This window comes from Leishmania panamensis, assembly GCF_000755165.1.
Source record: "Leishmania panamensis strain MHOM/PA/94/PSC-1 chromosome 17 sequence".
In the NCBI taxonomy this organism is placed as follows: domain Eukaryota; phylum Euglenozoa; class Kinetoplastea; order Trypanosomatida; family Trypanosomatidae; genus Leishmania; species Leishmania panamensis.
In genome coordinates, this window is record NC_025862.1 from 558,374 (window position 1) to 573,907 (window position 15,534).

Sequence of the window (15,534 nt, forward strand, 5' to 3'; positions counted from 1 at the left end):
GCGTCTGGGCTGGCGCTGTGACAGGGCGTGTGGACGCGTTAATGAAGGAAGGAGTCGATACCGCTGCCCTTGCACGGGTATGTGGCAGCTGCACATCGGTGGAGCTGCCAGTGAGCATTGGTGACAGCTCGCGCATTTCGGAGGCTGATTGGTTTACTGCGTCTGCGTGGGTCCATTTTCCCTGTCTCTCCTCATCTTTTGCATGTGTAGCGGCAGCGGGTGGGTCAGCCGCCGGGCCCACACGTCGATTGTTTCTCCACACAGGCAAACAAATATCATTCGTGACTCATCAATGGCAGCACAGCTGGTGCATTCGTCCCCGTGGCGCTGTAGGGGAAACGATGAAGTTGACCGAACACGTGCGCCAGGTTACTGTACTCATGCGCGTCACTTCCTCCAAGGGCAACACGAGTCGCTTTCATGCTCAGCCGCAGTGGCACAGGTTTCGTCCATTATGCCGCTTCCTGCGATGGCCTTCCCTCTTTTCCTTCAGCACCCGTCGTCTTCCTCTCTTCGCGGATTCGACCTGATAACCACGTCTCTCTCTCTCTCTCTGGTGCTCTGCGCCTTGTGCATGTCTGCCTTCCCGACTCTTCCGCTTTTTTCGACCCCAACACGCTCTGCCATGTGGGTGCTGGAGGGCTTAGTTCGGCGCTTTGTAGTGGCAGGGGGCGCACAGGCTATCCCTCCTCCCCTTCTGCGCTTACCTTCACAGCGAGGCACTTCCCCTTTCCCCCTATGAGAATGCCGGCGTCCCATTCGCTTGCGTTGCCGCTTTCCGCCGACTACGCGCATAACCCACGCGAAGGCTTCTCGTTCTTTCGGAGCCGTGGCAGCGGCGCCAGCCCTGCGCAGCCAGACGCCGCCAACACGACTGCCTTGGACCGCTACTTGGATGATTTGTGTGCCTTCCTGCACAGCGCCAGGCTAATCCAGTCCCACCCGGACAACTATTTTCAGTTCATCCGGGGCGAGACGTGGGCCGCGTCAGGCGTGCACTTTGACCGCTCCCCTGTCCAGGCAGAGGAGCTCGCGTACACACAGTCGCTGCTGAGCGCGTTCAGACCACTCTTGCATGGCGATGGCGCCATGGCGAAGCTGCGTGCGCTGGTGCGCGATGGTCCACCGACAAGTGCAGCGCAGTGCGTCGGTCCACTGACCGGCGACTTCCACACTTCGCCAGCTTCGTTGTTGCCCGCCAGCGCGGCCTCTCTGGCCCCACTTCAGGAGTTCTACGCCGCCACGCGGCGCTTAATGCTCGGCCGTGCACGGCGTCTTGAGAACGACGCCGCCGGTTTCACACTCTTCACAGAGGCTGAGCGGCTGGCCATCGACCGCGACTCCGCCAGTGCCCAGGCGCAGCGACAGCACGAGCATGACATACTCGATTTCGTTGTGTCACTAGGCATGAATGCGAAAAAGCAGCACGAGGTACGCATCATGCGAGAGACGATACACGATTTGGTGCTGTGCTGCAACGCCAGCGTGGAACAGACGTCTGTGGCGCGATTGCAGGCAGAGGAAGCGGACAACGGGAGGGAGGGGGGCGGGGAACACTGCAGTGGCAGCGCTGCTCAGGTTCGCTCGATGATCAACATAGGCGAGGGAAAGGGTTACGTGTCACGTGCAGTGGCTCTGTGCGACAGTCTCCAGGTGGTCGGCCTCGACTGCAATCCCGCTCACAAGGAGCGCGCTATGGGGTGCTTTGAATCGCTATTGGAGATGAGCCTCTCCTCACGCGATGGGCAACCACGCGTGAACCTACTGTACGAGCCGCGCGGCCACGTGGCGAGTATCGCCTGCCGCGTCGAGGAGAAGGTGGACTGGGAGTCGCTGCTGCATGGCCACGTTCGAACGTGCGCGGACCCGTGTTGCGAGTTATCCAAGAGATGCGGTGACGGCACATATGCGACTACGGGACATCATGCAGAGGAGCAAGGCGCTATCGCCGAAGGCGGTGTCGTTGCCGTGACGCGCACTCACGGAGACGAGACGGTGAAGTTAACCTGCCGAGTCTGCGCCAAGGTTGTTCGGCAGGAGTCTACCACAGTCATCATGAAGCACGTCTACAGCCATCTGCACGCTGGCACCTCGTCTGCACGAGCTTCGAGCGAGGTGGGCGAACTCAGTGATGCGGCGGAAACGTCAGCTCTGACGTCACCGCGCCCGTTGCGCATTCCCACATTGGCGGAGGTGCAGCAGTGGAGTGCATCGCTGTCCCAGCACGCGTACGTGGCGAAGTTAACGGAGCACTTCTTCACCCTCAGGGACACTGAGGGACGGAACCCTTCCATCCGCGAAGGTTCGACGCTGCTCAAGCGAGCCTGCGTTGATGGTGAGGGTGGTGCTGCACTGCACGTTAGCTTAAGTGAGGCCACACCAGGGTACCTCACCTTGGCGCCCCGAGCACACGGTGACGTGTGCAACAGCACAAGTGGGGGTCAGCCGCAGCTGCCGCCTGTGCGGTTGTCTGTCACCCTTAAGCCCGCCTACACAGCTCGTGGCTATCGCGTAGTGCTGCTGATGGCTGTGGCAGAGACGGCCGCCTCCAGAGAGCCTCATTTGCCTTCGTCAGCTGGGACGATCGGCGCAGTTAATGGAGAGACCCAAAGTGCAGCGATGAGACCGCTGAGGCACGGGTGCGACGCGGAGCCTGGCTTGATTTCTCCCGCTACCGTGCACTCCCCACAGCTGTGGTCATACACGCAGGTGATCGCCACCATTGTCGGCTACGATGGTGGCGCGGAGAGCCACCACGTGTGCGTCGACCAGGAATGCAAGAAGCGCACGTTACGGCTCTATCGTCTACCGGCGGACGCCACAGCAGCATCCCAGGCTTGTGCACTTCAGTCCACGAGGCGTCACGGTTGCCGAATCGCTTGCATAGGTGATTGGGAGCTACCAGATGCGGAGACGTGGGGCCGTGAGCGTGTTGCGCTCATCTTGGCGGTGCTGCCGCCTGTCCTTCCCTCCACCCCTGCCGTGTACGTGCCTAGCGTGAGGAACACGGTCCTCGTTGGCCTGCACTTGTGCGGCGACTTGGGCTCGAACGTGTGCCGCATCTTCCGCAACAGCTCAGCGCGTGGTCTGCTACTCGTCAGCTGTTGCTGGCACGCCTTGACGCCGCGGGGATTCCCTCTCAGTCACGCACTACAGCGCCGCGGCTTGTCCACTAACAGCATCTCGCTCCTCCTCGCCACGCAGCCGCTAGATGCCTGGTCAACGTCATCGCCCGAGGGCCACCGCAGCTCCGCCAAGCTTCTCTTCTTTCGCAGCCTCTTCAAGCTCCTGTGGACACAACTGGTGAGGAGGTGGGAGGCGGGGCGGAGAGACGTGTCTGCGCCGCCCACTGTTGGCTGCGCACACGTTGACCCCCTGAACGGCGGTGACGCATGCCCGTTCCCCGAAGTGCCGCCACATCTCGAACCGGCCTTTCTTCGACGAATCTCGCGCGACAAGGAAACGCTGACCTTCGCCCAGTTTGTGCATGCTGTCGCTGCCGAGTACGTCTACGCCGAACCTTACAAGGACACCCCGTACACGCCGTGGAGCGTTGGGCAGTACTGCACAGAGTGTCGAGCGACGCAGGAGGCGTATGTGCGGCACGCGCTCACGCAGGAGCGTCTGCCTGAGACAATGGGGGCGAGCTTTGAGCAGGAGCATTTTGCTTCCTTCCTCGGTCTAACAGTGCTGCGCATGTGGATGTGCCACCTGGTCGAGTCGCTGCTCCTGCTGGATCGCACCCTCTACTTGCATGAGGAGCTGTCGAAGTTCGATACCCATGGGGCAGAGGCACCAGCAGCCGGGGCGGAGAGTAGCGCAGTGGCACTTGTGCCGTTGTTTGACGGTGCCCTGTCGCCCCGCATGTATGGCGTGCTAGCCCGTCGTGGCGGGTCGGCGTGAGCTCAAGATGTGCTTTCCTCCCCCCTTAAGCAAAGCTGCTGCATTCATGACTCCACTGAGCACTCGCATCGCTAACTTACTCAACCCAGTCGTCATCACCGCAGCATCACCACTTCTGTGGAGTAGCTCAGTGCTGCCGCTGGCGATGCGCTTGACTGACGAAGAATCGCGCTAATCACAGGCAAAGAGAGATGATAAAGGTCTGACGTTTCTCCAGGAAGAGGTGGCGCCGCGGAGTGAAACTTTGCCGTCACTGTCTCGCTGCCGCTTCCTGGTGTCTCTGGTAACTCGTTTAGCTGCATGGAAGGGGTATCTTCATTGCAGTCGCTTCGTTTCCCCAGCCGGAGCCTTTCTCAAGCATAAGCGTGCCCCACTGAAAGTACAGTGACCACCTTGCGGATGTCAGCTCGTCCGTGAGCAGCCCCTCCTCTCTGCCAGATGTAACTGCGGCGGTGTCTCTGACTCTCGCCACTTGGGACGCTCCTTCCTCGTCGCTTTTTCTTCCTCGCCCTCTCTCTTTTCATCACCTCGGCTCCGCCACTGTGGCGGGGAAGGCGGCACTCACCTCCCACGTGAGGCTTCGTGGCGGAAGGGAGAAAAGGTTCGCCACTTGGCATCCTCCAAATGTGCCCCTTCTCTCCGCCATTGTTTCCCTTCTTATCTGCCTGCCTGTGACACGTTGCCAGTAGAGGGACTGTCCTTGTGCGACCCAATGTCTCCACCTGTGCACAAGCAAGGGAGAGCGGTTTCCCCCCCTTCTCCTCTCCGCATCCATGGGCGCTTCCTTGTGCCTAAAGCTCGTGGTCTACTTCGTTAGCTCTCCGCGGAAGGAGTGCGAGCGCGGTGGTGCTGGAGCTCTGCGGGACGGCGTTCCTGCTCGGCCTCGCCCGAGAAGATCTGCGACTGGATGCCTTGAGCGACGCGGTCAGCATGCGCTTTTTCTGGCTATACTGTTCGCTTGCCATACAGACCCACGTTGAGTAAGCGGTAGCTGACGCTTCAGGGTCTGCTTTACCACGCGGCTCTCCGTTGCTGCTCCACTCTCGACTCGCAGGACATGGACAACTTCATTGCCGCATAGCCTCTTGTGGCGAATCCTTTCACCGCAGCGGCGGTTATCGAGGTGCGTGAGCGTTACGTCGGAAAAGGGCTCGAGTACACGTGGATTTGTGCGCCTGGTGGCCAGAGCCGCTCCCGCGCATCTGCGCTCACGCCCCGGGCTCCGTGAGTGAAGTTTTCACTACATTTCTGAAGTTGGAGAAGACGGCTGGGCGCATTGTCAAGCGTGGCGCGATGATCGCAGACACCCCCGCCGAGTTGTCTGAACGCGAGCACATGGTGTTGAATGCCCGCGGAGCCACACAGCTTTGTTGTACGATGCAGAACTCTGCTTCGCTAGGCGTCTCGCGCGGTGATGCTAAGGGCCTGCAGCGGCGGCAGCAGTGAGCTGCTGGCGACTTTGATGGCGCTGTCTCCACTGCTCCTGATGTTAGTGGCGCAGCTGGTGTGATGCTGCTGTGCGCGCGTGGCGAAGTTCGTCTGATCAGTGAAGCGTTATGTGGCGCGGCGACAGCCATGCGTGCCCCTCAGTGGTGCTGCGGCTCACTGGTGCACAGCGCAGCGCTGCACACCGACTAGTTTGGCAGCCGCATCTCTGCACTGGCGATGGGTTCAGCAGTGTTGCCCGCAGCTGCGCGTCGGCTACGCTTCCTTTGGTGAAGCTGCCAGTTCCTACGACGGCTGTCAAAAGGCCCAATGCAGCAGCGGTAGTTGCTGGGGTACCGTGTCAACGGTGAGGGCGGCGAGGCGCTCTTGCTGCCTCCAGAAAGGCTTACGGCCTCGCGGCCTTCGCTTTACGCCGGAGGGCTCGAGACTGTGCGCACACACGCGCGTCGTGAATCACCACCACCACAGAGCCGCTCGTGCATCTCTTCGAGCGTCTCGCAGCGCTGAACGTTGCGGAGCGTTGCGCTGCTGACGTCACCGCTGCAGGAACGCTGACTGCTGTGCTGTGGTTGGTCCGGCCTCCTCGTTTCCTTTTTTTCAGTGATCCAGCGCGAGTGGCAAGTGGATCAGTTCGTCTGCGCCTCTTCCTGCTCGCTGGTGTGTGGTTGCATACAACGCCGCCGCGGTACCAGGCCGGCATGACGATGGCCACAGAGCTGGTCGCTGCTGCGTGCACCGCCCTACACCGTGGATGATAGGAGTGGGTCATGAAACTGGCGGGGTTTCATGTGTACTTCAGTGACCTCGCCACCCGTGATGCCGAGGTGACTGCCTAGACGTCGCCGTCCGCGAGTACGAGGTCAACGCCGGCGACCACGTCCAGCGTGACTTGCCTGTGTCAGTCTCTCCAGATGATTGTGCTGCGGACACGGATAGGGTGGGTCACCTCACTTGTTTTTAAGGCAGCTGAGGGGCAGTGACGTGCACGAGTGGGTTGATGTACGGAGGGTGCGTGTTCTTCCTACCTCTTTGTCGATGAGATGCGCTCCTGTCGCTGCTGAAGCGCTCTGTTGTGTGGTGTTCAGCCCCTCTGCTGCACCTCCTGCTTCCTCTGTTTCTCCCACGCCGCTGTTTTGACAGTGCGTGGTGCTGCGCCGCTGCCACACGTACCCACATCAATACAAACTCTCTCCTTGTGGGTGATTTCAGCAACTTTTCTCGCTTTCCCTCCCACCCTTCCACTCTCCCACCGCTGCGCTGTGTGTGTGTGGCACACATCCTCGTGGCGCATGTGCAGACATGTGCCTTTCAGCAGACATGTACGCAGACAAGGCACGTCATGCCTCTGCTTTTCCCTGCTGCTTTCCTCCATCCATGACCACCGTACATCTGATGTCGCTTCTTATTGCCTCCTCTCTCATTCACCTGTTTTCCCAGCCCTCTTTGACGCACTCTTCATCACCCACACGCACCCACGCGTGAAGAGAAGCATCATCCACCATCCTCCCCGCCCCCCTCCAAAGTCTTTGGCTTTACCTCTGTCCTGCTCTTCTTCGTTTCGCCTCTTTCGCAGTGCCTCCTGATGGCGGTGGGGGTGGGCTGACACGCCTCAGCGCGCGGCATCCAGTGCTCCGTACCCCCACGCCGTGTGTGTGGGGAGCCAGGCCGCCCCCCTGCCAATGCCGAGCTGCCTCTGGTGGTGGCTGGGCCAGGGCGATGTGTCGCTGCGGATGTCGGCGGTGTGGTGCTGGGTGGCGTGGCGGATGCCTGCGGGGGCGGGCGCGTCTGTGCCATGCATGTGATGGGCTGGGCGCCCGGGTGACCCAAGCGTCTCTCGCCCGGCCCTCACTGCCCACTGGTGTGGGGAGCGTGAGGCACGCCGAGGGACGCCCCGGGCGGCGGCCGGCACGGTGGGGGGCTGCTGTGAGGGGTGCCTGCGGAGCGTGTGGCGGGCCTAGCCTGGGGCAGGGTCGGTGCCCAGGCCACTGGGTCGGCGCGTGCGTGTCTGTGCTCGAGCACGTCGACTCCCTCCTTTACCCCCTCTGCATCCCCGTATGTGCTTTGGGCGCTTTGCTGCGTGGCTGGAGAATGTCGGTCTTTTTTTTGTGTCGCTCGTTCGCTGTTTGCACTTCCTCCCTCCCCCCTTCCCCCCCGTGCTGTGCCCCCCTTTGTCTCCTGGATTGCGCTACTTTACCGCGGTGTGTGTGTGTGTGTGTGCGTGTGGCTGTCAAGCCGTCACTCAGTTCCTGTCGGACTTGTTTCCCTTCTCGGTTCTCCTTGTGCGTCGGTGACAGACGATCTTTCTTTTTCCTCTTTCACCTGTGCCTCTGCGCGTGCTCATGTGGCAGTGTGGGACGTGAGTATGCCCCTGCACGAATGGGGGGAGGGGTGGGAGAGTGGGTGTATTCGTGCGCGTGGCAGCACTGATACGGCTGCTGCCCTCCCCTCCCCTCCCTCCCCTCCTTCCCTCCCATCACACAGATATACAGGACAGATGCGATGGCAGAGCCGCAGACACACCGGTACGCACGCCTACGCACACGCTGGCGCTGGCGACTTGGCTTCGCCTCTTGGTTCTCTTTTCTCTCTCTTTACCCCCTTTTTTGCAGTGGCGTTGCCCCATCACTTCTCTCTCTCTCATCATTGCCTTGATCTGTGTGCCGGGCTGCTTTCCTCCTCCCCTTTCCCCTTCCTCCCTCCTTCTCTCATGTCACCCAAGTCACCCACTCAGCTAGCATCTCATCTCCGCCCTTCAGCTCTCACTCTCTGCTTCCCTCGCGCGTCTGCCCTAGGCAGTTCCTCCGGCTTCCTTTTCTCTCCTTTAGAGAGGCAAAATTTGCCACGTCGCTGCAGAAGACACGCGGCTGCACTGTTCGCCCCTCCACTTTTCACTATGTTGTTTGCTCGCCTCACTTGGTTAGTGTGTGCACCACTTCTCTTTCCTCTTGTCTCTCGCTCTCTCGCCCAACTTCCCCCCACGGCTGCACGCCCCTCCCCCCTCCCCCCAAGCCCACTCACACCCCTACTCGCACAAGCAGAGTTCCCCAGCCAACTCCACATCCCCGCCTTCTTCCCCTTCACGGCGCCTACTCACTCCACTCCACTCCCCCTTCTCGTCTTGTGTATGTTGATAGGCGAATAACGGTGGATTGCGTGCATCAGGAGCGCGCGATGCATCTCTGCTCTTTAAGTCTCTGTAGCAGCATCTATTAGGACCCAAGCTTTCTCGCTCTCTCGTTTCCCCTTTGTGTCTGCTGCTCCCCCACACAACCGAGCGCGTGTGCGGCAAATTCGTCGAGCCTCGATCCCACCTTCAAACACGCAACGTGCTTTCCTCTTGAGGGGGCGGTCGAGCACAAGTGAACGGAAAAAGGAGGTATCGGAGGCCAGCGCACGGGCGAATAAACGAAAAAAAAACGAGCGGGAGACTGCGATGGGCAGCGCGTGGCGTGTGTGAGCGAACCCCCCGACGTTTCCTTTTCTTTTGTCCGCCGCTCTCTTTTAGGGAACTTTTTCCTTTGCTTTGCGCAGATCTTCGCCGCTACTCTTCTCTCCGTCCTCCTTCTTCCCCCCTCCGCAGCTTCCTTATCTTTTCCGCGGCGCACCGTTTGCTCTCTCTCTCTCGTTGTTTTTTTCCCCCTTTCCCTCTTGTGCTGCTCTCGCTACTTGTGCGCTGCACCGTCTCTTTCCCGCGCCCTCTGCGCCATCTACTGCTCCGTTGTGCGCTCTTTGTGCCCTTTTCGATTTCTGGTCGTGATAAGTAGCCGTGGGTCGAGGAGTGCGCCGTGTTGACGGGTCGCGGAGGTGTACGACAGGGATCAGACATACAGAGACACCCGCCTTTCCTGTACCTTCTGCTCGTTTTTCTCTCGCTGTGTGTGTGTGTGTGGGCGAGTGTGCATGGTTGAGTTACGTTCTCTCTTCTGTTCCCCCCCGCTCTCCCTCTCTGTGTGTCTTCATTGTTCGGTTCTCTTTTCATTTCCCCCTCTCCCTTAATTTGTGTGTGTGTGTGCGTGTGTCCCCTGCCACGTCGCTTTCTCCACCTGTTCGCCTCGCTCTTCTCAGACTTCCCTCAATTGTTTCCCCTCTTTTCTCCCTTGTGGACTTCTCAAACTGCGCTCGCTGAGTGAGAGAGACGCGACGATAAAATCGGTGTCTGTCACCATGCACCAGCAGCTGTCAAGTAATTCTTGCAGCGGTGCCAGCCGCGTTGGGTCTACCAAGTACGCTCACTCGCCATACACTTACCGCACTAGCATAGACGATGGCCACTTTAGCCCAATAAGAGACCCCGGATGTCGTCAAGAGTCGGCGAGCCTCCCGGCGTATCTTAGCCCCAGGTCGTTCAACAGGAGCGCGTCAGCGCAGGAGGCGCCTGCGAACCCCGTGCTCAAGAGCGTACAAAACGAAAGCGCCGGACAGCAACTCTCTCAGCCGAGCACCCCGCTAAGCCCATCCAGTGGCGGGCAGGAGTACTCGCAGCCTATCCAGGTTGGTTCCGCCCCGAACGTTCACCCGCGGTACCGTCGCAGAATCAACAGTCCCATCACCCAGTGTGGCAGCAACGACAGCGGTAGTCGCAGCGGCTTCCCCAACACACCACCTAGCAGCTTGCCTCCCAGATTCCCCTTCGCGCCGCGTGAGGACGACACGAGTGCGTTCGCTCGTGTTGAGTCCGCGCCGGTGCAAGGGCACTACAGCCCCCCGCAGTACGGGATGCCGCTCTCGGGTAGTTTTCGCAGTGCCGCAGTGGAAGTTGACAGAAGATCGCAGTCGCCGAACCCTTACTACACCGCACAGGGGACTCCGCCCCCGCTGCCCCCTCTGCCGCCACACGTGCCGTCCGGTATCCCCGGCTCTCTGTATGGTGCGCAAACTCCCAGCCGATGCGCATCGCCAACGATTGTGAATGGAGCGGCCATCTCGAGCTACGCCCCCGCCAGCTTCTCAGTGCCACTTACGATGGTTCCCGTGATGAACAGCGGGGGCAGCGAGAGTTACCACGGTTCTCTGGGTGGTCGAGGCGGTTTGCAGTCACCCGGATACGTAGACCCTCGATCTAACCACTGTTTTTCTTCGGTGATGGGTTGCAGCAACGGCGCACACCCCCAGTCGTTCGTCTCCGCTAAGAATCAGAAGAAGCACCAAAGCGGCCCCTTTCCGGTGAGAAAATACCCTAATAAAAGCAACAGCAGCAGCAACAGTAACCGCGTTGCCTCGCCTCCGCTTGGCGGTGTATTCATGAGTAGCGGGCCCGCTGGGGTGACGCACAGAGCGGAAGCTCCACTTTTCAGTGGGTCGTACGACACAACCATGAAAACGCTGAGCGCCATGGCGGACGAGACGATGTCGTTTTCCAGCAAGTCAAGCAGCAGTCTGAGCAGCATCCGCGATGACCTACTGCTTTGCCCGAGCGATGAGGAGTGTACGCTGATCAACGACCGCAAGCACCAGAAGAAGTACGCTCACACGTGTCGACTGCACCCCTGCTATCACGCGCACGTCGTCCGCCACGCGAAGCTGTTTAGGCACTCTCCTGGGCAGGTGCTGCTGCCGGAGGGGGTTTCTGCCAACATGAAGATATCCACCCATGCCTTGGCCAGTGTGAACTTTAGCGCCATTAGCCCAGAGGCGCCCAATGCGTACCGCATTTACGTGTCGCATGGCGAAAAGAGCTACGAGATATTTGGCGACTGGGCCTCCGTCAAGGTGCATACGCTCAAGCGATACCTGCATCAGGTGTATCACATCGCCCCAACCGCGCAGATCCTGTCCGTTTTGAAGACGGGCAATGCAATGGACGATGACATCAGCACTGTGAAAGCCTTCGGTATTGAGGAAGACTCGGTCATCCAGCTGCACAGCAACATCGAGGGCAGCACCGATTTCGGGCGAATTGGGATCTCCCTCGACGATCTGTAGGTGCCGTCAGCATATGTATCCACGCCTACACCTGCAGATACACACACCTCACTCGCCCATGCAAAGAGAGATTTGATAACGGCAGAGGGTAAACGAGGGAGGCAGATGCGATGTGGCAGATTGCGTCGACTGCAGCACTCACAGAGGAGGAAGTGGGAGCTGCGGCGCTACTGCACGTGAGGTGTGTAGGTGTGTGGCTAGGTGTTGATGAGTGTGGCTTCTTTGGTCGAGCGCCGATGGTTCATGTGTCGGACTGCCTCTATGCAAACATGTTGCGCCAGGTTCTTCTTGCCTTCTGTTGCGTATTCCTCTTGCTTTCCTTTCGCCATTGCGCACAATGGTAATGAACGAGAGGGTCAAGCACAGACGCGGCACTTGAGCATATGTTTCCTCCTGAACTGCCTTCTGGCCCTGCTCACTCTTATGTGTTTTCGTTTGCTACGCTCTTCGCGCGCGCCTCTCCCCCGCTGTCTTTCCTCTTGCCGCTCTCTGATGTCTATTTGCTTCTCGCTTGTGTGTGTGTGTGTGTGTGTGTGTGTGTGCGCAGGCGCGCAAGGTGGGGCCTGCTGCTCTTGTTTTTGTTCTTTCTTTACGTTCATCCTCAGTGTTTCACCTTTTATCTTTCCATAGTTCTGTCAATGTGGTTACGCGTGTGAGAGCACTTGATAGTATGTCGCAGTCTCTGTCTCTTACCCTTCTTCCCCTGTTTATCTTACGGTGTGTGTGTGTGTGTGTGTGTGCGTTGGTCTGTGGTGGTTCTTATGCCACCTTTCTCTCTTGTACTGTCTACATTGCTCACCTTTGTTTCTACCCTTGTACATAGTCGTGCTGTGCGTTTGTCTGCCTCTCTCTGCATATGCATGTATGTATGTATGTATCTGTATCTATATGTTTGTATGTTTGTTTGTTTGTTTGCAGGTACGCCACATCTTTCTCTAGTAGTCTCAGTTTGGACATGTTAGCCTTTTCGTCCTTCAGCGTTTGGCGGGGTCGACACACTTTGACATCTCCTCGTGTCTCCGTGCATCAGCCGTAGCGTCGCTTTTGTTTTCTCTACCGTGCGCATTACGACGTTGTATCCGAAGTCAGAGGGACGGGAGGTTGACGCTAAGAGATGTACGGGGGCGCTTGGATGTGTGCAGAAGCGAGTGTGAGATGGAGGTCCAAAGCAGGGCACGAGGGATGCTGTGAGGCGGGGATGCGTAATTCAAGGTAAATTATCAACTGCTTCGCCTCCTTTCTTTTCTAGCTCTTGCTGTAATGCGCTTTTGCTCAACATGAGGAGATTACAGACCATATTATCGTTTGTCTCTACGCGTGGTATGTGCGCCGAAGTCCTGAGCTAAACTGAGCAACCCCGCGAATGGGCTTCTCTGCCCATCTGTCTGTTATTCATTTTCTCTCGTATCCCTCCCGCTCACGTGAAGCGCACCATACTCAGTGAACACTGAACATGGCTTGGAATCTTTCGGTAAGCTGGCTGTATATCTGTTTCCGAGGGGGGCTCGCAGTGCCTCCTGATGGCGGTGGGGGTGGGCTGACACGCCTCAGCGCGCGGCATCCAGTGCCCCGTACCCCCACGCCGTGTGTGTGGGGAGCCAGGCCGCCCCCCTGCCAATGCCGAGCTGCCTCTGGTGGTGGCTGGGCCAGGGCGATGTGTCGCTGCGGATGTCGGCGGTGTGGTGCTGGGTGGCGTGGCGGATGCCTGCGGGGGCGGGCGCGTCTGTGCCATGCATGTGATGGGCTGGGCGCCCGGGTGACCCGAGCGTCTCTCGCCCGGCCCTCACTGCCCACTGGTGTGGGGAGCGTGAGGCACGCCGAGGGACGCCCCGGCCGGCGGCCGGCACGGTGGGGGGCTGCTGTGAGGGGTGCCTGCGGAGCGTGTGGCGGGCCTAGCCTGGGGCAGGGTCGGTGCTCAGGCCACCGGGTCGGCGCGCTGCTGTGCGGCGCAGTGGGGGTCGAGCGGCGTCTGGGCTGGCGCTGTGTGGCAGGGCGTGTGGACGTGTTGACGTGGAATCGAATTAATCGAAGTAGAATGAAAGCTAGGCAACAAAGGCCGTGCAGGGCGTCTGCGTTGTCTCTAAGCACTAAGGAAAGGGGAGTAAGCGGCAAGCACAACCAGAGGTAGCAAAGACTGTCTTGTAGATGTGATCGGCGACGTTTTCCTGTAGTGTTTGCCCCTGCGCGCATTAAGGGGGGCTGGGGCAGGAAAGGATAATACGACGCGGGCTCACATATGATGTGGCATGCGCGCCTACAGAAATGAAGCATATCGCATCGCAGGGTGGGCCTTGTGCCACGCATTATCTGGCCGCCTTGTGCGGTTTCTGTACGGCTCTGTAGCTACACGATTAACTTGATAGAGTGCCACCGCATGAGGGTAGGGCTGGTGCTGCGCGCTTATTTACCATTCCCTCATTCTCCCGACAAACCACTAGCAGAGCCGATGTCTAGTTTCTTCAAAGTGTGAGATGCATCCGCTCTCTGCTTTTCAGTAGAGTTCTCCCCCGCATTCTTATGATTTCCCGTGTCTCTCATTCTCTTATCCTTCTGAGTGTCGTCACGTCTCTGGCGCGACTTCCTCACTTTCTAGTGCACATTTTGGTAGCCTTTCAAGCGTGTGAGCATAGCAGATCAGGATCGCACGCTTCGGTCAGCCGCTGTGCTGGTGCCGCAAGGGAGAGGTCAAGGGACCTGAGCCAGCTGAGCAGAAAAGAAGTCATTACTCCAATCAGAATAGCCATCAGTCGTAGTGATCGAGGCGCATCAACATGCCTGGACTCAGCAGCGTGTGGCGATGGCTACGCGGGGAGCCGGCGATCCCAGGCGTCGTGTACAGTGATCAGCTTCAGAACGTCAAAGAGGAGCTCGAGTGCCAGCAAAACATCCGGTGGGCCGGAAACCTGCGCAACGTACGGCTCGAGTCGGCGCCGGACCTCATCGTGCGCACCAGCAGCAGCACTGCCGCACTACCTGGCCCGGAGGCGGAGCCGTACACCTTCTGGGAGCGTATCGGGCTTGTCCCGGTGCACCCTTCGCGTGTGCGGGCAAGGCAGTATTATCACCCAATCACGGATTTCGCCCTGTACGACTATGACGAAATCTCGCCAGAGGAGAAGGAGCTCACGGCGAGGTGGATGGCACGCGTTATGGAGTTCAACGGTGCAACGCCTGCCGGCATCCTCTGTGCAGCGGGCTGCGTGGTGCTTCCATTGCACACGGTCTACCGTATGCCACTTCTGGTCGCGGCTGGCATCACCGGCGTGGCGGTGGAGGTGACACGGGCGTACATGGCGGCCTCACAGCAGCGGCAGGACTTGGACGACTTCCTGCTCGCGAAGGAGATCTGGTATATAAAAAATGTGGAAACCTACCAGCTCGGCCTCCCCCGCATCCCCCGCGGGCGTGAGCGAGAGTACCAGCAGTACGTCGATGGAGGGGGGTCGATGCAGTCGCAAGACCTTCCTGAGGAGCTGGCGCGAGACTTGCACCTTTGAAGGTGGAGGCGCACCTGCGGCTGACACGTACGTGCGCACCCCCCGCTCACTGAGGACTTGGTGGTGTGGGGTGGTGTGTCAAGGCACATACCACACTACGTTTGCTAGTATTTTCTGGGCCCGTGTCCTTCGTGACGGAGGGCGACCTGCTTTTGCCGCTAGAGAGCACAACGAGGCGGCATGTAGAGCGCAAGTGGTATGGGGAGTGCGGCGCACAAGACGTTGGGCTCGCATTTTGCGCAACCTGAAAAACGAGATGACGCAACGCTGCACTTTGTCGCCGTTGTGACGTGCCTCGTTCCCCACCCCCGCCCGCTACTCATCACGCGAGGAGTTGCCATCTCGGTGCTTCGGGCGGTAGATGGTCACCATCATTTCTCTCCCTTGGACTACCCCATACCCTCACCCTGTCCGCTCCTTCGTGCTTACTTTCCTATTGTACAGACACTCCAAGATAGCTGGACCAGCCGCCACGCTGTGTCTGCGCGAGGAAGTGGTGGACAAGCAGGGACGAGGCCTGGATTAGACCAGCCGCTGCAACCTCGTTCAATCTCGTACAACCCAGGCTGCCACTGCGCCCCCCCCCCTGAGGAGAGACAAAGTCAAACAAACTAACACGAGCCAAGACAGGGAAGAAAAGGAGCGTTGGCTACCACAAGAAGAGGCGCACGCTCTGCACCTTACGCAGCGAACGTTCATTCTCAGGCGCAGACTGCCTCTTGCCGTCTCCGCTAGACCAAACGAGAGGAAGTGCATCCCTGCGTAG

General features: G+C 59.3%; 3 protein-coding genes across 3 annotated transcripts, besides 3 other annotated features; all 3 read left to right on the plus strand.

Moving 5' to 3' along the window:
* Positions 1 to 10: part of a repeat region that runs on past the window's edge.
* Positions 11 to 738: 728 nt separating this feature from the next.
* On the plus strand, positions 739 to 3,903 carry LPMP_171270 (hypothetical protein; the record flags this gene model as incomplete). Its single annotated transcript, XM_010699516.1, has 1 exon — positions 739 to 3,903. The coding sequence occupies one exon, from the start codon at positions 739 to 741 to the stop codon at positions 3,901 to 3,903; it is 3,165 nt and encodes a 1,054-aa protein (XP_010697818.1).
* A 3,034-nt stretch (positions 3,904 to 6,937) lies between these two features.
* Positions 6,938 to 7,348: a repeat region.
* A 2,165-nt stretch (positions 7,349 to 9,513) lies between these two features.
* On the plus strand, positions 9,514 to 11,271 carry LPMP_171280 (hypothetical protein; the record flags this gene model as incomplete). The annotated part of the gene is made up of 1 exon (XM_010699517.1): positions 9,514 to 11,271. One exon carries the CDS (start codon positions 9,514 to 9,516, stop codon positions 11,269 to 11,271), a length of 1,758 nt encoding a protein of 585 aa, XP_010697819.1.
* A 1,526-nt stretch (positions 11,272 to 12,797) lies between these two features.
* Positions 12,798 to 13,246: a repeat region.
* Positions 13,247 to 14,042: 796 nt separating this feature from the next.
* On the plus strand, positions 14,043 to 14,768 carry LPMP_171290 (hypothetical protein; the record flags this gene model as incomplete). Its single annotated transcript, XM_010699518.1, has 1 exon — positions 14,043 to 14,768. One exon carries the CDS (start codon positions 14,043 to 14,045, stop codon positions 14,766 to 14,768), a length of 726 nt encoding a protein of 241 aa, XP_010697820.1.
* Between the last annotated feature and the right edge of the window lie 766 nt (positions 14,769 to 15,534).